Source organism: Narcine bancroftii, chromosome 2 (assembly GCF_036971445.1).
Source record: "Narcine bancroftii isolate sNarBan1 chromosome 2, sNarBan1.hap1, whole genome shotgun sequence".
In the NCBI taxonomy this organism is placed as follows: domain Eukaryota; kingdom Metazoa; phylum Chordata; class Chondrichthyes; order Torpediniformes; family Narcinidae; genus Narcine; species Narcine bancroftii.
Window position 1 is genome coordinate 276,456,400 of NC_091470.1, and position 21,449 is coordinate 276,477,848.

The 21,449-nt window shown below is 41.0% G+C and overlaps 2 protein-coding genes across 5 annotated transcripts in view; one reads left to right on the top strand and one right to left on the bottom strand.

Annotated features, from left to right (window-relative positions):
• The window catches only part of nudcd1 (NudC domain containing 1), a 200,489-nt gene extending 192,410 nt beyond the window's left edge, over window positions 1–8,079 (bottom strand). For both annotated transcript variants that reach the window (XM_069920993.1, XM_069920991.1), the window contains exon 1: window positions 7,941–8,079. In XM_069920993.1, the coding sequence (XP_069777094.1) occupies window positions 7,941–8,055 (115 nt within the window). In that variant the 5' untranslated portion in view covers window positions 8,056–8,079. The remainder of the gene's footprint in view (window positions 1–7,940) is intronic.
• A 255-nt stretch (window positions 8,080–8,334) lies between these two features.
• eny2 (ENY2 transcription and export complex 2 subunit) lies at window positions 8,335–21,056 on the top strand. 3 transcript variants are annotated; one of them, XM_069920996.1, is made up of 5 exons: window positions 8,335–8,516; window positions 10,947–11,023; window positions 11,920–11,990; window positions 14,272–14,346; window positions 15,989–16,074. In XM_069920996.1, the coding sequence occupies exons 2-5, from the start codon at window positions 10,956–10,958 to the stop codon at window positions 16,057–16,059; spliced, it is 285 nt and encodes a 94-aa protein (XP_069777097.1). In that variant the 5' UTR covers window positions 8,335–8,516; window positions 10,947–10,955; the 3' UTR covers window positions 16,060–16,074. The 3 variants fall into 3 exon arrangements, with proteins under 3 accessions (XP_069777097.1, XP_069777095.1, XP_069777096.1); XM_069920994.1 differs by lacking the exon at window positions 15,989–16,074 and adding an exon at window positions 20,734–21,056 and having other exon boundaries at window positions 8,398–8,516; XM_069920995.1 differs by lacking the exons at window positions 8,335–8,516; window positions 15,989–16,074 and adding exons at window positions 10,013–10,110; window positions 20,734–21,056.
• Window positions 21,057–21,449: the final 393 nt, after the last annotated feature.

The following is a 21,449-nucleotide window of genomic DNA, read 5'->3' on the forward strand; positions in this document are numbered from 1 at the left end:
TTTGCATTGATGACCAGAGAACGCTGTTTTGCCGAGTTGTACTTGACCTATCGTGCAGTTGGATAATCATGTTGAGGAACTTTGGGGGACATCCGATGCGCTCTAGTATTTGCCAAAGCCCTTTCCTGCTCACGGTGTCGAAGGCTTTGGTGAGGTCAACAAAGGTGATGTAGAGTCCTTTGTTTTGTTCTCTACACTTTTCTTGGAGCTGTCTGAGGGCAAAGACCATGTCAGTGGTTCCTCTGTTAGCGCGAAAGCCGCACTGTGATTCTGGGAGAATATTCTCAGCGACACTAGGTATTATTCTATTTAGTAGAATCCTAGCGAAGATTTTGCCTGCAATGGAGAGCAACGTGATTCCCCTGTAGTTTGAGCAGTCTGATTTCTCGCCTTTGTTTTTGTACAGGGTGATGATGGTGGCATCACGAAGATCCTGAGGCAGTTTACCTTGGTCCCAACAAAGCTTGAAAAACTCATGCAGTTTGGCATGCAGAGTTTTGCCGCCAGCCTTCCAGACTTCTGGGGGGATTCCATCCATACCTGCTGCTTTGCCACTTTTCAGTTGTTCGATTGCCTTATATGTCTCATCCAGGGTGGGAACCTCATCCAGCTCTAGCCTTAGGGGCTGTTGAGGGAGCTGGAGCAGGGCGGAATCTTGGACTGAGCGGTTGGTACTGAAAAGAGATTGGAAGTGTTCTGACCATCGGTTGAGGATGGAGATCTTGTCGCTGAGGAGGACTTTGCCATCTGAGCTGCGCAGCGGGCTTTGGACTTGGGGTGAGGGGCCGTACACAGCCTTTAGAGCCTCGTAGAAACCCCTGAAGTCGCCAATGTCCGCGCTGAGCTGTGTTCGTTTGGCGAGGCTAGTCCACCACTCATTTTGGATCTCCCGGAATTTGCGCTGAAGATGGCTGCATGCGCGACGGAAGGCTTGTTTCTTCTCTGGACAGGACGGCTTTGTAAGGTGAGCCTGGTGGGCAGCTCGCTTCTTTGCCAGCAGCTCCTGGATTTCCTGGCTGTTTTCGTCAAACCAGTCCTTGTTTTTCCTGGAGGAGAAGCCCAGTACCTCTTCAGTGGATTGCAGTATGGTAGTCTTCAACTGATCCCAGAGGGTTTCAGGGGACGGGTCCGTGAGGCGGGTTGCAACGTCGAGCTTTGCTTTGAGGTTTGCCTGGAAGTTTCCTCTCGCTTCGTCTGACTGCAGTTTTCCAACATTGAATTCCTCAACATGATTATCCAACTGCACGAAAACCAACAAGGTCGGGTCAGATACAGCAATGAGCTCTCTGAACCCTTCTCCATTAACAATGGCGTGAAGCAAGGCTGTGTTCTCGCACCAACCCTCTTTTCAATCTTCTTCAGCATGATGCTGAACCAAGCCATGAAAGACCCCAACAATGAAGACGCTGTTTACATCCGGTACCGCACGGATGGCAGTCTCTTCAATCTGAGGCGCCTGCAAGCTCACACCAAGACACAAGAGAAACTTGTCCGTGAACTACTCTTTGCAGATGATGCCGCTTTAGTTGCCCATTCAGAGCCAGCTCTTCAGCGCTTGACGTCCTGCTTTGCGGAAACTGCCAAAATGTTTGGCCTGGAAGTCAGCCTGAAGAAAACTGAGGTCCTCCATCAGCCAGCTCCCCACCATGACTACCAGCCCCCCCACATCTCCATCGGGCACACAAAACTCAAAACGGTCAACCAGTTTACCTATCTCGGCTGCACCATTTCATCAGATGCAAGGATCGACAATGAGATAGACAACAGACTCGCCAAGGCAAATAGCGCCTTTGGAAGACTACACAAAAGAGTCTGGAAAAACAACCAACTGAAAAACCTCACAAAGATAAGCGTATACAGAGCCGTTGTCATACCCACACTCCTGTTCGGCTCCGAATCATGGGTCCTCTACCGGCACCACCTACGGCTCCTAGAACGCTTCCACCAGCGTTGTCTCCGCTCCATCCTCAACATCCATTGGAGCGCTCACACCCCTAACGTCGAGGTACTCGAGATGGCAGAGGTCGACAGCATCGAGTCCACGCTGCTGAAGATCCAGCTGCGCTGGATGGGTCACGTCTCCAGAATGGAGGACCATCGCCTTCCCAAGATCGTATTATATGGCGAGCTCTCCACTGGCCACCGTGACAGAGGTGCACCAAAGAAAAGGTACAAGGACTGCCTAAAGAAATCTCTTGGTGCCTGCCACATTGACCACCGCCAGTGGGCTGATAACGCCTCAAACCGTGCATCTTGGCGCCTCACAGTTTGGCGGGCAGCAGCCTCCTTTGAAGAAGACCGCAGAGCCCACCTCACTGACAAAAGGCAAAGGAGGAAAAACCCAACACCCAACCCCAACCAACCAATTTTCCCTTGCAACCGCTGCAATCGTGTCTGCCTGTCCCGCATCGGACTGGTCAGCCACAAACGAGCCTGCAGCTGACGTGGACTTTTTACCCCCTCCTTAAATCTTCGTCCGCGAAGCCAAGCCAAAGATACTTGACCTATCAGATGACACAAACCTGACTTTTAAGAATTCTGTTGTTAATCACTTATTCCACCTTCAAGTTTGACCTTCAAAGTGCATCACTTCATACTTATCTTCATTGAACTCCATCTGCCACATCTCTGTCCAACTTTGCATCTTATCTATATTCTGCTGTTACCTATGACAATCCTCTACAACAGCCAATTCCAAATCCAAGCAGCCAAGATTCCTTGGATCCCACACCTCAAGGCTACCATGGGGGATCTTAACAATAACCTTTCAATTCAAATGCAAAAATAAAACCTTGGATTATAATTTTCCTCCCATCCTGTTGTCATGCATCATGCTTTCAATCCAATTATATTGAAGACATATTTTATACAGAAAATAATGTTTATATATAAAAACAGACAATCATTGCTCCAGGAACTGAAATCTTGATGGGCAGCAGGTATTGTGAACTAAAATAATCCAGCTCAGTTACAAACAGGATCACAGCAATATTATAAACATCTCTTCTAAACAGAAAATTTCAACCTTCCTCTCTGTCAACTCTTTTCATTAATTGTTTTGTTCCCTTCTTATGTCCTCTTTTCCCTTCTTGAAGCATAGAAATTAATATCACAACAGGAGATTTTCCAGTTCCAGATGAGAAAGAGACATCATTCCTTGTCATTTCCCTTTGTAGCTTATGAGGTGCTCATTCAGGCATTTAAAATGCAATAGATAGTTTGGCCTTCATCCCCTTGCCAGGCAGCATGCACAAAAATCTCATGCCACTTTGTCCCTCCCCTTTCTCCTCTCCTTCATTAATTGCTTTCTCTTTCATTACTTATCATTTCCTCTACTCCCTTTTCATCACAACTCAATTACCTGTTAAGAAAATGGGGGTCAATATTTCAGAAAATGGTTCATGGATGGGGGAGGCGTATGGAGGGATATGATCAGGGTACAGAATAAGTTTGTCATGGTCTAGAAGGGCCTGTTTCTATGCTGTAGTGTTCTATGGGGAATGTATGAAAATCAGGTAACATTTAGTGAATTAAAAAATGCTGCCACAAGACTGAGATAGAGCTACAGGAAAATGGGAGTAACTGAATTGCTCTGCAAAGTGTCAGCTTAGTCTCAATGAACCCATCCTGAGCCATAACATTTCTATAATTCTGCTATAAAGTCTTTAGATATGAAACTACTCCAAGTAATGGGACTAACAATCATCGGTCACAGAACATATAAATGCCTTTAAGATATCAGCATTGCATGGACTTGTGAAGACACATATACGTCTCAAAATTTACTACACTGATCGAGTTAACTGCATTTGTGATGTTTATTCAAAAACAGGTAAACAAGACCACATTAAAATCCTTCAACAATGATCTGATGATGGAGACTCTAATTTGAAAGGGCACTGTGTGTAAATTTATATCTTGGATGTATTCCATAATCCAAAGTGAAGGGCCAAACTAGGGCTTGCATCTGTCAAAGGAAAGATGGGGGTCAGGCTTGGGCATAACAATTGATGAATGACCAATAACAGGGGTAAAATTCCCACAGGATCCAATGCTGTTTTTATTGGGAGATATTAGAGGGGTCAAACCTAAATTGAAATTGAATATATATCAAGTGAAATTTGTTCTAATTGCTTTAGCTATAGCTAGAAAATATATCGCAATAACTTAGAAGTCAGATATTGATTTGGGATTGGATCATTGGCATGCAGAAGTTAGTAGTTGTATACCACTTGAAAAAATTAGTTATCATATGTTCTGGAAAATAAGCTCATATTAACAAGTGTGGATATTAATATTTAAATGAATCTCAGACATTTCCTTTCCCTCATAGGTCTCTTTCTGTATGTGTATGTGTGTATATATCTCTCTATTTGAAGATATTGAAGATGTACTCCTGTTGTGATTCTCTAGTCCTAGTGTTTTTCCTTTTCTTTTGTGTAGTAGGGGGTTGGAGGGAGGAGGGTGGAGTAGTTGGGTTTTTTCCTTTTCTTATATTATATTTTTCCTCCTTTATACATAGGAATGATTTTGAAATATTGTATTTGCTTATTTTGTGGTTTAAAATAAAGTATTCAAAAAAAATTGATGAACAATGATGGGAATATTTGTGTTTGAATATGCCTGATGTAAATTGTTAATGCCAGACAAATGCTGGTACAATTTAATTTCTTACATCAGTTATACCTCACACTGATAAAATTAACACAATTCAAAACCAGATATTTTCAAAATGTGCTTTAGGTGCGGTGTGGAGGTTTGAACCTTTGTCCACTCCACCTACAAGGATGAGATCCTTTTGGGAGGGCCTAGTGGACACTTAAAAAAAATTATAAAGGTGGATTTTTTTCACAGGATCCAGAGTTGTACCTTCTAGAGGACATTGGGAAGTACATTTTAGACTGTCCAAACACCAAATTCAGTTTGTGATGGTCGTCTTGTCAGTATCCAGGAAATGTATAGCGGTCACATGGAAATCCGACTCCCAGCTAAATATCACACAATGGAATATGGAAATACAGTATTCCATTCCCCAGGAGAAAATCACCTACAATTTACAGAAGAGATATGACACAGTTGTTGAAGTGTGGCAACTGTATTTTAGACACATAGGTGCACATATATAATTCACATCCCATTTCTCCCATATTACCATATAACCACTTACAGCATAGAACAGGCCAGTTCGGCCTTACTACTCCATGCCGTAACAAATCCCCACCCTTCTAGTCCCACTGAATATAACCATATAACCACTTACAGCATAGAACAGGCCAGTTCAGCCTTACTAGTCCTGCCGTAACAAATCCCCACCCTCCTCCCCGAATAAGAGAAAAGAAATAATCCGTCCCAGCAGGTAAGAGATTAAGAATATGAAATGAGGAATGCGGAGCAGATGATGTGTCCTTTTGCCCTTACCTATTTTTTAGCATTGAAGGTCCTCTAGCTTAGAGGAGGATCGTTGTCTTTGTCGGTGGTTTTTGTATGCTTTATATACAACCTCCTTTGAAGAAGACCGCAGAGCCCACCTCACTGACAAAAGGCAAAGGAGGAAAAACCCAACACCCAACCCCAACCAACCAATTTTCCCCTGCAACCGCTGCAACCGTGTCTGCCTGTCCCGCATCGGACTTGTCAGCCACAAACGAGCCTGCAGCTGACGTGGACTTTTTACCCCCTCCATAAATCTTCGTCCGCGAAGCCAAGCCAAAGAAGAATATTTTTATATTTTAGTATTTCTATAATTTAAGGGATAGAGAGGGGAAGGTGTAAGGAGGGGGGAAATAAGGACTCTGTAAATCATTACGTGGAAAGAGAATATAATATTTTTATTGGATTTGCATGAATCTTTGGAAAAATCAGAAATAAAATATTCAAAAAAAAACAGTGAACAGATGAAAGTGAAGCTGCTGATAGAAAGCAGTTCAGCTTTTGATCACATAACCCCCACGCTCTTGAATCTTCATTTGATCAATTTTTTAAATAGCAAGAGAACTTATTTACATTGATCATCTCCAGAAGTCAGCCCATTATGAAAATGGAAATTTATTTGCAGCGTCTGTTGCAGATTCTAAAACTTACAATGTGCAAAGGTATTGCCAAATTTCACTATTGTGATCTGTAAAATTGTAATTTCACTCCTGATTTATAAATCATCAGTTAAAATGTAATACTTAGCACAAAGGAAATTATTAATTGGCCTTAAGTCATCATGCAGAAATAAACAAACAAACATTTGGTCTTGATTGTCCTTATTACCATTTTATGTTCCAGTTTTGCTCAAACAATCCTTTGATGATCTTACACACGGCAGCCATGACATGAAGTAGTGAGGGGGGGGGGGGAAAAGGGTGAACATCTTGGGCCAGTGGAAGTAATGCCTATTAACAGTTACTTTATTCTGGTTTTTAGGTTCTCAAGTATCATTGCAAGCCACATTTATCCAAGTGAATGGAAAGTATTTATCACACAATTACTATGTAGATAGTGGGTAAGCTTTAGGAGGTCAAGATATGATTAACATACTCTTACAACCACAGTATTTAACTAATTCAGCTGTAGATGAAAATAAAATTGGAAATTAAAAAAAAGAAAATGTTGCAAAACTCAGCAGGTAAGGCAGCATCTATTGATGTTGCATCAAAGCGAAGAGAAAGATTAGTCTAGGTAGAGGAAATGTTCTCTTTACAATTCTCATGCAGTCTCAGATCTGAAAAGTTAACTTTTTTTCTTTCCAGATACTGCTTGACTACTGAGTTTCTCCATTTCTTTTTCAACTAAATGTCAGTTCAGTGCTGGTCCTACACATGATGCTGGTGCAATAATGTCAGAAATGGCAATGTCATTGAACGTCAAGGGTTAGTTAGATTTTCTCTTCTTGCATTATCATTGTGAGATGAACCTACTACTTGCCATATCATAACTAACTGTCTGGATGTTGTCTGTACCATAGGGAACATGACTTTTTAAATGATGAGGCAGCAAATACAGGACAGTTATTCGCTCCAGTTCCAATTCAATGAAAAGGAGTCACAGATCTGAAGAACACTGAAACAGGCCCTTCAGCCTACTTGTCCATACTGCCCATGATGACTATCTGTGCCAATCCTATTTGCTTACAATAGGCCCCTATTCCTTGCCCATTCAAATTCCTGATCACATGCCTTTTAAATATATTTGTATCTGCCTGTCACCTCTTTTTTCAATTTATTCAGTTTAACATTAATTGATGTGCAATCAAACTAAACTTCTTACTACTGACCTTATAAAATATTTAATAATTAAGTTGAATCCTTTTTTCTCGGTGAAACGGAAAAAGACAAATCTTGCGGAGATTAGTCAGGTGTTTCTATCTATCATGGACAGAATAAATTAGATGGGTTCCAAGTAAATTGAGAATACTAATGTTTTCAATAAGTCAGCAAAACCTGTAATATTCTGATCTATACTACCTATTGATGGAAACACACGTAAAATAGTTTTGCGATACGCTTGCATTTGCTATGCAAAGTAGCAAATCAAAGTATTTGCCAATTACTTTTAAGATCAATGATCTTAAGCAAACAAATTTTGCCCAACAAATTGGGCCGGAGAGTAAGTGCCATGGCATTGGAGATGTTTCACAGAGACCATGTCTATTTTCCGAGGTGTAATCGATCTTGGGACAGTACCTCCACAGATAAAACATCATGGATGTGAAATGTTGCATGACCTGCTGAGTAATTCCAACATGTTCCGAATCCATCTAGAAGAGACACTGTACCATTATGCACCACACAAACAGTGCCAATCGCCGTAAACACACACCGAAACTACGTGGTGTTGGCAGGATGCTCTCTGGGCCCAGTTCGATGCCCCAGGCTGAAGCAGAGGTGGGAGCAATACAACTCAGTATCTGGGTACACCTTGCTGTGTACTCGCCGCATTATCCCAGAACTCACCGCTATCCAACTCCACAGTGTAGGTAGGCATCGGCTCCAGCGACAGCCGATAACTGTCGAACCTAGCGTCAATCAACCGCCTGTCCACACGCAGAGAGCAGTTGGCCGCCGCCATCGTGCTCCGTCCTCACTCCCAGCTTGAGTCTGTGCGCATGCGCCTCGGGCAGCTTGCCGGGAGTTGGAGTTTCTAATGGGTTTTCAGATTGTTGACTAACAGAAAATCATTCCCTTTCCTTCAATAATGTAATGTTATACTTAATAACCTTTCTTTCATTTAACCGACTTGAATATTTTAATTTATTTAGGATTGGGGTCAATTGACGACGGGGGGAATATTTATAACAGCGCACCTGCTGACTGACACGGTAAATTGTGGTTAAAAAGCGACATAAATGATCAAAAAATCTTTCTTTTAGTTTCACATTTTCGCTTTCCGGTGCGTTTTGCCTTATCTCCAGTAGCAGGCTGCTTATCGTTTGATTTCGGCGGGAACTCGCTTCCAGGAACGCGGGTGCCGGGGGAGTAGTGTGTGGTGTTGGTGCGTCTCCTTGGATCCGAGACATTAGGGCGGAGGAGGTGAGCGTGAGGGAACTGAGGGGCGTGAAAGTGGCGGGAGGAGGGATAGGGCCCGAAGGGTAAAAGGGGTGTGAAATGAGCGAGTTGAGGGGCGGCCGTGATGAGGGCTGCAGATGTTCAGTTTCTTTTCTCAAACATTGAGCAGTAGGTTCCAAGTTCACTCACTGCCAAACGTTCCTCATATTTTCCTGTATCCCCTGTCCATGTCCTTGCATCTGTATCCTCTAACCATTGTCCCACTGGCAAATATGAATGATTGTATTACCCTGCAACCATGCCTTGTTGATGAAAATACCACAACCCTGGAAACTCCCATGCGTTCTTTCGAGGGTCATCGCCTCCTTCCTTGATAATGTTGTCCTGAACTAAAAACAATGATTTGGTTTATGAATGTTCAGAGAAACACTAAAGCTGCCGACGTTTGAATCTTGAGCAAAGAAATGCTAGAGGAATTCATCCGGTCGGGCAGCATCCGTGGATATAAATAGTCAAATCTTCAGCATTTCTTTGTCACATTTATAAGATTTTTCATTCTTTTGTTCTGAATGCCTTTTGTGTGAATGTCAATATGTCCTGCCTCCTTTGCACGTTATCCCCAAAGTACCTTTGTTACTACCAACTCAGGAATTGTGCTGTTGAACCTGTATTCACATCCCTTCTGCAAAGGGTATTGTCCTGACCCATCTTGAGAGCAATGCTTCATACGCCAGACTGACATGCAGACAGTCATACTCTGACTTCAACTTGCCATTTAACACAATCATACCTCAGAGGCTTGTAGATAAACTGTCCTTGCTGAGACTTAACACCTCTTTCTGCTACTAGATTTTTGACCGAAAGACCAATCATTCTGGGTTGGGAACAAAATATCAAGTCCCATCACACTGAGCACTGGTGCACCTCAGAGCTGTGTGCTCAGCCTGCTACTGTTCACACTGCTGACTCACGACTGCACTGCTAGATTCAGTTCTTACAGAATCCTCAAACTTATGAATATTAGTGGGCCTAATCAACAACAATAATGAGTTGCATTACAGAGGGGTTGTTGGAAGCTCATAAAATAATGTGAGAACAACAACCTGAGTCTTAACATGGACAAGACAAAGGAGACAATTGTAGATTTCAGGAGGATGCAGGCCAACCATTCCCCACTACACCTCAATGGTTCTGTTGTGGAGAATGTGGCAAGCACAAAATTCTTTGGCATGCATATAAAGGGCTGACCTATCCTGCACTCACAACACCTCCCCATTAGACAGGAAGGTGCAGCAGCGCCTTCATTTCCTAAGGAGACTGATGAGGGCAAGACTACTGGCCATCTTCTTGACAATCTTTTACAGGAGCACAACTGTTTGGCTGCATCATTATGTGGTGTGATTGCTGCAAAGCATCAAACTGGAAGTCTAAACAGAATCGTTAAAACAGCCAAGAGGATCACTGGGGTCTCTCTTTCCTCTATAAATGACATTTACTGGGGTTGTTATCTAAATAAGGCTCAAGGAATTATAGAAGTTCCTTTCCATCCAGTGCACGTTAACTTTAACCCACTACCATCAAGAAGTTGGTACAGGAGCATCAAAACCAGGACTGCTAGGTTGGGACTAGCTTCTTTTTGAATTTTTGTACCCTTGAAAGTCATTCCAAATATTTACATTTATTTGTTTTGATTATTTATGTGATCATTATGCACTGTGTATTGTGTGCTTTTGTGTGTGCACCATGGTCTGGAGAGGTGCTGTTTCGTGGATTTTAAAATATACAATTAGATGACAATAAACGAACTTCTGTATGTTATTTATTAGTCATTTGCTATATTATTCACAAAGTAAAATCACAAAACTTTAACTATTCTAATGTCATAGTATTTGTATTGAGTTGTGATACTAGCGTAGGTGATAATGAGGGAAGACTGAAGAACATCAAAGTTCCAATAATTCTGTCTGGATGCCTGGAAACAAATTGAAATTGGACATTTTCCCAAGCTGATGAACTATTTTGGAATTAACTCCATACGATGAAGGGCTAAGGCCCAAAATGTTCGTTGAACATCTTTACCTCCTATGGACGCTGCAGGACCTGCTGAATTCCTCCAGCATTATTGTGTTTTTATTTGACTCCTATCTGCTCATTTGAAACACTTTTTTTTGTTAAGATAGTCTGTAACATGTTTGTATATTTTTTAAAAACCAACGTCAGAAATCTCTGTGCTTAATTCATAGCATAAATCTTTGTCCGATGCCCTTGAAGTTTATCAGTTCCATTCTCTACTGTCCACACACTGAATCAAAACAAGTATAGTGTTCAAATATCCTAAAAAGATCTGTATGAAGCTTACTTAATGAGGTCTTGGGGAAATGTAGTTGTAAAAACTAAAGGCCTCTTTTTTTTTTCCATGATCTTCAATGCTAATGTGTTCTTGTTATGTGTTAGCAATTTGAAATGAATAAAGACGTACAACTCCGAGCAACTATAAACCAGAAGTTGATAGAAACAGGCGAACGAGAACGGTAAGGCAACTTCCATATTGAATGTATTTTATATTTTCTAAATACAGTAAAATCCCCATTATTCGGCACTCAATCAACTGGAAACAAGCAACTGTATCAAAAATAAATAAATAGATTTCAATTTTATAAGACTGGGCAGGGGAGTGCTGAGACTTTATTTAGTCATACAGCTCAGTAATGCCCTTTTGGCCCATGAGCCCGTGCTGCCCAATTACACCCAATTAGCCAGCAACCCCAGTATGTTTCGAAGGGTGGAAGGAAACCTGAGCCTCCAGGGAAAACCCATGTAGACTACACAAGATTGGAACCCCAGTCCCGATCACTGGCGCTGTAACAGCAATGTGGTAACTGCTACACTAACTGTGCCACTTAATTGATCATACGTAGTTTGCTCCACTGAACTAGCAATGCTCCTCAATGCATGTGCATTCTTTTCACTGTTGCTACTTGTGTGGAGGTAAGTTGGGCCATCGGCACGGGGGAAGGTGCACCGAAGAACCGAGCAGGTGACTGGGCACTTGCATGGCGGTGAGTCGGGTTGTCTCTATTAGTATTAGGTATAATTGTAAGGCTTTATCTGTGAACTTGGGGAAGTGAGTTAATTCTGGCGGCAGCATGGTGAACATAGTGGCTAGCGCAACTCTTATAGCGCCAGTCACCAGTGTGGAATTTTAATTTTGTAAATTACAGGAATTACTTGATTAAAGTGAACTTTATATAATTAAAGACTACAATAATGATATATTTTCATATTACTTTACATTTAGCATGTTTGTCTTTTCAATGGTGTATTCTGAATTCAGGTGTATTAGTTAGGCATTTCCAACATCTCTGCAATGGGGATCTTTACTGTAATTGGACTGTCATTCATTCTGATTTGTCCTTTTTGCCTCCAGTCTGAAGGAGCTACTCAGAGCAAAACTCACTGAATGTGGATGGAAAGATCAGTTGAAAGCACACTGTAAAGGTACATATTGGTTGGGGGAAGAAGGCTGATCAAGGAGATCTTGATATTTGTTTTGTGTTGATAAATGTTCTTGTTGATGTTGGGAAATTTAACTGCAGGCTTATTGATCAAGGAGATGAGATGATGATCAGATGGGATTATTGTGTATAAATAAGTCCTATGTACAGAAATTCTTGCTGCAGCAAAGGAGGTGTATAAGTAAAAGCTGTGCAAGATGCACCAACTTCCACACTATAAATTAAATTGCCATAATATTCCAAGACAAAAAGAGATAAATAGAGAAGGGTAGATATAAAAGTATCCACATTTGCAATTAGTGCAAGATGAGTGACGTATCAATAACGCAGACAGATCTTTCAGTAATTCCGGTGTAGTTTATGGTTAGAGTTATAATAGTGCAGAGAGGTTCAAGAACCTGATAGCTGTTGAATGAAAATTGTACTTTAACCTAGAAGTGCTGGACTTCAGACTTCTGTATCTTTTGCCTGAGGTAGCAATGAGAAGAGGTTTTGATTTGGATAATGGGGAGTCTTTATTATGTTAACTTTCTTGAGGTAGAGACTCTCATAGACATTGTCAATACATGGAAGGCCAATGCCTGTGATGGGCTTGACTAGGTTTGCTTCTTTCTGCAGCCTTCTGCATTCCAGGGCACTCAAATTACCAAGCTAGGCTGTAATGCAACCAGTCAGTATGCTTTTCACAGTGCTCCTTTAGAAAGTAGATAAAGTTTTCAACGACATGCCAAAGGCATCTTAAAAAGCAGAAGCGTTGGTGTGTCGTCTTCATGGCTGTCTCATTGTACTGCCTCCAGGAGAAGTCCTCCAATATGTGGACTCCCAGGAATTTGAAGGTGCTAGCTCTGTTCACCGTCATCTCCTCAATCAAGTGCGTGGTCTCTCAGCCTCCCTTTTGTAAAGTCCTAAATAAGATCTTTGATATTGCTGATGTTGTGAGCCAGATTGTGGGCCTGATACTACACAACCAGGTTCTCAATCTCCATCCTATATTTTGACTAATTTCCAATTATTTTGAAAACCACAGTGGTTTTCTGAGTAAAATTATAGATTGTATTGGAACTGAACTTGGCTTTGCATTTGTGTGTGTAGAGATTAGGATGAGGATTTGAATCTTCTCCTATCCCCATATCATTGGCTGAGGAAGGAACTCTGGCCTGTATGTTTTCAAATATTGTGATAAGCATAAATAGGTTATCATTCAAATCAATATTTTTCTAATAAGTGAACGTAGGGAGGCTGAAGAAAATAAATAACTGGTGGTAAAAGTTGGAAAAGCAGATTAAATGAGAGTAATAGGAAACAGAACTATTTCTGGATAAAGGGTCAGATATTTAGAAATAAGATGAACAGTAATTTCTTAATTGCAGTTCATTTGTTGAGCTTATTAAATCCTGTGAATGGTTGACCTTTGAACCAAGGGAAATGGGAACCATACAGAAATCGTGCATGGACATAGTGGGCTGAAGGTCCTATTTCTGTTATTTCCATCTCTGCATCTTGGTCACTCTGATAGTTCACTTAAACACTGCCATTAGAAGGAGGCAGGAAAAATGAAATGAGGAATGAGGACATTGAGGATCACTACCGGGTACTGTGTCACTTGGTCCATTCCTGAGTGCTCATGCACACAAGTAAACTTGGAAAACGTTTTACGAAATCCATTGATGTAAAGATTGTGCAATGATGACAGATGTTTGGCAGCTTGGCAAAGTCCAGTGACACCTGTAATTAATTGGAAGAAGATTAACATTGATGATGAGAACATTCCTTAATCAAATTCAAAATACAATCCAACTAAAAAGCCCAGAAAAGACCATTTGACTTGATTTCTCTCTATATGGCATATTAGACTATGCTATCCAATTAGAGCAGTTTGATTAAAGAAATGTATTGAAGAACAATAGCTCTTTCTAGGATACACAATGATATTGTTTGGTGCTGTTCTGTTTTTCTCAGATATGTTTAGGCTTTACAGAGTTAGGTTCTACAAGAAAGTTTGCTGAATGTATTATTGAAATTTGTTGGCATGTGAATTTTAACTCTAATATTGATATCTGCCATTTTTGTTGCCATTTAATTTAAAACACAAGGGATAATATTAGTGGATTTTAGAAACTAGAGTAAAATGTTACGCTGTTGTGTATGATGAAACAATTACCCTTAACCCAATGGATTTCAAAAGTGCAAAATCTCAAGATTTGAGATGAATGTGAGAGTCATTTTTCTTCTGATTTTGAAATTGCTTTCCTCAACTGCTATAGATGTGATCAGAGAAAAGGGATTGGAGCATGTTACAGTAGATGATTTGGTGGCAGAAATAACTCCAAAAGGAAGAGGTCTGTATGTGTTAATTTATATGAAGTACTTGTATACCAATGATGAAATACTAGTGAATATGTCGATCCATCCTTTGCTTGCCGATTTAGTCTGTGAATCTCCTTTGGGATTTTCTCTTCAAAATAGTTATATTTAAGAGGTGACAGTACAAGGGAGACAAAAGTGTCCTTTTTCCTGGAAGTACAGTAAAAGTCTTAAAATCCATACTGCTCTGGGATTGGGTCGGACCGGTTTTTCCAGATCCTCAGGCAAACTTTTAAAATTCAAATTTAAAGAGAATAAACAGGTAAATTTTGATTGTTTATTAACAGAACAGTTTTTCATATAAACTACAAAGTACGAAAGAATAAGTATTTTTTCATGCATTTCCATGACTTCCGCATGGTCGCTTGTTACTGCTGTGCACCTGTGGTGCTTACACATGCATGCACGCCCAAAAGTCCGGATGCAGGCAAATAGCGCCTTTGGAAGACTACACAAAAGAGTCTGGAAAAACAACCAACTGAAAAACCTCACAAAGATAAGCGTATACAGAGCCGTTGTCATACCCACACTCCTGTTCGGCTCCGAATCATGGGTCCTCTACCGGCACCACCTACGGCTCCTAGAACGCTTCCACCAGCGTTGTCTCCGCTCCATCCTCAACATCCATTGGAGCGCTCACACCCCTAACGTCGAGGTACTCGAGATGGCAGAGGTCGACAGCATCGAGTCCACGCTGCTGAAGATCCAGCTGCGCTGGATGGGTCACGTCTCCAGAATGGAGGACCATCGCCTTCCCAAGATCGTATTATATGGCGAGCTCTCCACTGGCCACCGTGACAGAGGTGCACCAAAGAAAAGGTACAAGGACTGCCTAAAGAAATCTCTTGGTGCCTGCCACATTGACCACCGCCAGTGGGCTGATAACGCCTCAAACCGTGCATCTTGGCGCCTCACAGTTTGGCGGGCAGCAGCCTCCTTTGAAGAAGACCGCAGAGCCCACCTCACTGACAAAAGGCAAAGGAGGAAAAACCCAACACCCAACCCCAACCAACCAATTTTCCCTTGCAACCGCTGCAATCGTGTCTGCCTGTCCCGCATCGGACTGGTCAGCCACAAACGAGCCTGCAGCTGACGTGGACTTTTTACCCCCTCCATAAATCTTCGTCCGCGAAGCCAAGCCAAAGAAGACAGTAAAAGTCTTAAAATCCATACTGCTCTGGGATTGGGTCGGACCGGTTTTTCCAGATCCTCAGGCAAACTTTTAAAATTCAAATTTAAAGAGAATAAACAGGTAAATTTTGATTGTTTATTAACAGAACAGTTTTTCATATAAACTACAAAGTACGAAAGAATAAGTATTTTTTCATGCATTTCCATGACTTCCGCATGGTCGCTTGTTACTGCTGTGCACCTGTGGTGCTTACACATGCATGCACGCCCAAAAGTCCGGATGCAGGCGAGAGTTTTTGAGAAGTCTGGATTCTTGGGTGGTCCAGACTTCTGCCATCTGGATTTTCAGACTTTTACTGTAATAGTTAGTCCACACATTATTGTTTCTATATATTTTCTTCAACTTTGGAAATCTAATTTGAAACAAATAATGAGCATATAGTTAATAACAATGAATATGATTAATATTGTAGATTTTTAATATAGGAACAGAAAATTCAAACTGTTTACAGAAGACTAATCAAGCAAAAATAGATGAGATCTGCACTTTTCAGTGAAAGGTGATTTGAAGTCAAGGGGCAAGGGAATTCTGAAATGTGGGACTGACCCAGATGCTGATGAAACCAGGATAATCCTTGTTCGAGTATTGTGCAAGAACAACACCTTGTATTATGCCAGATAGCATCAACATTGACCTCCAGTCCTTGTTCACCCTCTCTGTCTTTCTCTGTCCTTCAGTCTCCCCTCCACTAGCTCCCCTTCCCCTTCTCTCCCTTCTATCAGAGAGCTATTCTTCTTTCCCTCTGCGTTCTCCCCATCCCTTCTCACTATCTCTTCTATCCTCCCATCTGTGTCCACCTATTATCCATTAGCTTGTGCTTCTTCCCCTTCTTCCATCCTTCCCACTCCCCTACCTTTTTATTCCAGCGTATGTTTTTTTTTCTGATGCCCTATGCCCTTGGTTGCCCTTTGCTTCTGCGTGACCCGATGAGTTTCACAAGCTCTTTTGTGTTTTGCACTCGACCCCAGCATCTGCATATTTTCTTGTTTAATTTTGTTTTGGAGCAGCTGTTAGCCTGGAAGATAAAGAGTGGGATAGATGAAACCATAAAGGATTTCAATAAAAAGTGTCAAAATGTAAATGAAAGCACTGAGAGACATATTTTTCTCTGTGATGTCATTGAGTGAAGGGTAAGGTGAATATTAACTCCTACTGTGACTAACTAGTTCAATCATCCAGTAATTTCCATCATCTATAAATCACAGCACTTTCCACATTCAACATGTGAGAAAGTTTAGTGTACGATTTTGTGTTCTGATGACATTTTCCTCTCTTTTGAACATTCTGATTGTACCTTTAAGTTTTAGGATGTTGCAGCATTCTATTTATACATTAGCATTGTTCTAACATTTTTTACACTGAGAGTGCTCAGTATATGGAACAAGCAACCAGAGAAGGTAGTTTGGGCAGTTATTATTGCAATGTTTAAGAAATATTTGGTGGTTACATGGAGAGGATGGGTTTAGGGAGATAAGGGACCAATTACATGGGACTGGTGTAGGTGGGACATTTTGATCGACTTGGGCAATTGGGCCGAATGGCCTGTTTCTAAATTGAATGGCGGACTAAATATTTGCAGTAGTGTGCATGATTCCACATTGCCTATGACTTGCAAAGTATGCCCACGTTCTGGTGACTACTTAAAATATACCATTTATGAAAACATTCCTTTTTATATGCTCCTTGTATATAATTTAACTTTTCAGTGTATTCAATTTTTTTTAATGTTTAAATTTAATTAAAATTTAAAAAATTTAAATTTAGACATACAACACAGTAACAGGCCATTTCAACCTTCATGTCCGCACCACCCAATTTACACCAATTGACCCCCCCCCCCCCCCCCCCGATACATTTCGAATGATGGGAAGAAACTGGAGCTCTCAGGGAAAACCCACGTTGACATGGGAAGAATGTATAAACTCCTTACAGACACCACAGGATTCAAACCCGGGTCCGGTCCTGATCGTTGGCACTGTAAAGGCATTGCGCTGACCTGAATCTGTTATCTTGCTGAGCTGATAACCTGCCCACTGTCTCTTGTAATTGTTTATGATTTGCCATATCTGATTCAAAAAAAAACCAAAAAATTATTTTTCTATCTTTTTATTAACATAGTATACATAGCATTAGGAAACTAGTAATAACACAATTAAAATGGTATATCCAAGTCTACTTAGTATATCATATATAAATTCCAAAGAGTGAAGATGAGACAGTTAAGAAATAATTCTCCTTAAAAAAAACAGAGATAAAGAATGAATCATATATATATTTTTTTTTTAAAACAACTAATTTAAAAAAAAACAACTGAGCGGCCTATCCCGAGGATTTGTCAAATGGTTTAAAACAAAAATGGCAAGAATTATATTACATCTGGAAAGGAAGAGTTAATTCATAGAATAATGGCAATAAACAACAAATTTAATACAATTGAATGTTGCTGCTTTGAGTCACACAGGTGCAGGTCTTTTAATATGCTGTTTCTCATGGACTTCATGGTGATGTTCCAATGCTATTTAATTTGCACTTAACATGTTGATTAAGGTTAGGACATAAATATTTTTATGTTAACTGTGAACCTTGGAAAGAATTAAAACAACAGCAAGGCAATGGAAATCAAAGAAAAAGGAACATTTGACATTATATTCTTGATAACAATAACCCCAAGCATCTTTCAAGTGCATGATATGGAATGAAATGCTCAGAAATAAGAGGTGTCAGAAGTGAGGTAAATACAGTATCATCTGACTTGATGACTGTAAAGTGATTAGGTTTAGAAGCCTGAGGACTTACTGGAGTGCAATAGGAAAATATTGTCTGATACGAAGACTGTGAACTTGATTCTGGTCGTGGTGAATGACAACCCAGCCAGATGATGGAGGACTCTCAATCTCTGAGTGAAAATTCAACAAGACTAGTGACTGAGAGGGTAAGCTTCCTCATCAGGGAGTTTGCAGCTGAAGCTGAAGTTAACTCAAGAGCTTTTGAGAAGCTTTTAGAAAAGAACTGGATAAAAAGATGCTATTGGAACCAGAGGGGTTGAGTTATCAGGAAAGGCGGCTACTTTCTGGAATGTAGGAAGCTGAATAATGACTAATATAGAGGTTTGTAAAATCATAAGGGATAGGGATAAGGCTTTTTCCCAGGATAGGAGAATCTAAAACTAAAGGGCACAGGTTTTATGAGAGAGGGGAAAGATTTCAGAGACCTGAGGGGCAGGTTTTTCCTCACAAAGGCTGAATGGTATATGGAAAAGGCTGTCAGAGAAAGTGGTAGAGGTGGGTATATTTACAACATTTAAAAGACATTTAGGCGGATACATGGATTGGAAAGGATTCGAGAGATATGTGGCAAATGCAGCAAAATGGGGCCAGCTTGGATGGTCACCTTGGTTGGCATGGTTGAATTGGGCCAAGGGGCTTGATTCTATGACTCTCAGTGACTCTAATGTGACTTCTATACAAAATCACATACACCCTACACTCATCCCTAACCAGAGTCCTGCCTACTGTCCTTAGTAAGTACTTTATCTGAGAACTCTCGTTAGTGCTATTATTAGTATGCTTCTTCTTTTCCATAATTTAGTGCTAAATATCCACATTTTATGGATTAATCCTGCTCCATTTATCAGCCTCCATCCCCATCTCAAAGCCATATTTGAATTCTGGTGCAATGATTGGCTCTCTCAAGAGCCCCTGCTCTCACCACCTCTACCATTGTTGGAGGAGAGAAAGGAATCTATTCCCAACGTGTCATCTTGTTGTTCTGAATTGTGCTTTGCAAACTGCTCCATTAACACTAGAGCATGGGCGGGTGGGCAACCTTTTACTATGTGTGGGCTAGATGGTATGTCAGTGCTTGAACAGTGGGCCACACTGATGCTATCATTAAATAAATAAATAAATAAATAGATAGATACATTGATAAATTAATAGATAGATAGATGGAATGAATACAGTGGTGCATTTCAGGTCAGGGAAGGCACCTTCAAATCTGGAAATGCACCAAAAGTCACGAGTTGGTCATTAAAATTACAATTTAAAAAGAAAACAGATCAAAAAGGAGAAAAATTAGTCACAGTGAAAACAAAATAACTAACCCCAAAACAGACCGCAGTGAGAGGGGGAGAATGTCGTAATGGAGAGCAGGAAAGTCACACAAAGAGCGGGGCTCTCACGCAAAGAGAGGGACATGTCGCAGAGAGAGGTTGAGTCACACACAGAGGAACTGACAGAGAAGCATTTACGCACAGATAGGGGGAGCCACGTATACAGTGGGATTCACACACACAGAGAGGGAATCCAACCCAGGGAGAGGAAGTGTGACACTCTGAGAGGGAATCCAATACAAAGAGGCAGATGATGGCAGAAAAACGAGGAGTCACACAGAGAGATGGTATATATACACACAGAAAAAGTCTCACATACATAAACAGTGAGAGAGAGGAGTACCACATAGAGATAAGTTGAAAGAGCATTACAGAAAGAGGTGGTGTTGCAGAGAGAGAGAGAGAGAGAGGTGTATCTTACAGACATGGATTTCATAGAGAGGAGAAGGCTCTCATAGACAGCGGGATAATGTCACCATGAGAGTGGGGAGAATATCACGAGGGAAGAGGGGTGGGAGTGTCATGCAGAGGGCAGGGGTTTACCTCCAAGCACAGAGAGCAGGGGAGCCACACACACAGAGTGAGCCTCCCAAAGTCACGAGGGAAGGAGGGTGGAAGTATCATGCAAAGGGCGGGGGGTTGCCTCCAAGCACAGAGAGCAGGGGAGCCACACACACAGAGTGAGCCTCCCAACGCATTGAGAGCAGATGAGCCGCGCACTGAAGGTGGGAACCATGCAGTGTGGGGAGAGCCTCACACCAAGGGGGGCAGCCACTCACCGGGCTGGATAAATTTGGATCCAGCCCGCGGGATGTAGGTTTCCCATCCCTTCTCTAAGAGCCTACAGGGATGAAAGGAATAATGCACAAGAAATATGAATTGGTGCATTCTTGCTGTCAACGTGTGTATTGTGATAAATAATGTAGAAATTGGATTAGTGTAACTTTTCTAATGTGAAATGATCTGATTTCAGGATGGAAACTTGTCTTGTTTATTGCTTTTAATTTTATTTAAAAGATTCCATCAATTCTGTTTTTGACTTGCTTGTCTTTATTTCAGCCCTGGTGCCAGACAGTGTGAAGAAGGAGCTTTTACAGAGGATAAGGACCTTCCTTTCTCAGCACGCCAGTCTCTAAGCATAAGATGACCAAACTACATTGCCATTTCTTTATTATTTTAGAACATGTATTAATTCAATTATCAAAATGACTCCCATTTGAATCTGCAATTTTATTTTTGTGATGAGCTTTTGTGACAATTTTTGATAGGTTTTTTTTAACGTTCTTAGCTATGTTTCACAAACAGCTTTTCTACTCACCCTCCTATATTTTCCTTGGTATGTTTAAAAAAATATTCACTGAAATAAAACTATTTTGAAGCTATTATTTTCCTGGATGTGTTTTAATTTTGTGATTTTTTTTTTGTTCAGAAAGTAAGTGCTCTTATGGCTAATTTCTGAAGCTGCCACTCTGCGAATCAGCCTGTTGATATTTTAACAGTTGATCAAGCTCAACTTTAATACTCTATTTCCTAAACTTCTGCTTTTACTTCCTCTCTTAGCTATAACAAAGATAGGTTTATCCTTGTCCTCTATCTTCATCCCAATAGTTTCCACATTCAATGGATCTGGCTCTGTAATTTCCAGCTCATTAAGATCCCAGCGCCAGACAGATCCCACCCTTTCTTCATTCTGAACTGATCATTCCCTCTGCAATCTCTTCCAAAGATCTTCTCATGCACGTACCAAAAAAACTCAAGATGCGCTACCTGCCCTT

Excerpts from the sequence above, each read along its gene's own strand:
- eny2 (XM_069920994.1), top strand. The coding sequence starts at position 10,956 with ATGAATAAAGACGTACAACTCCGAGCAACTATAAACCAGAAGTTGATA. Across the intron at positions 11,991-14,271 it reads GTTGAAAGCACACTGTAAAG|ATGTGATCAGAGAAAAGGGA; the intron begins GTACATATTGGT and ends CAACTGCTATAG. Across the intron at positions 14,347-20,733 it reads AATAACTCCAAAAGGAAGAG|CCCTGGTGCCAGACAGTGTG; the intron begins GTCTGTATGTGT and ends TCTTTATTTCAG.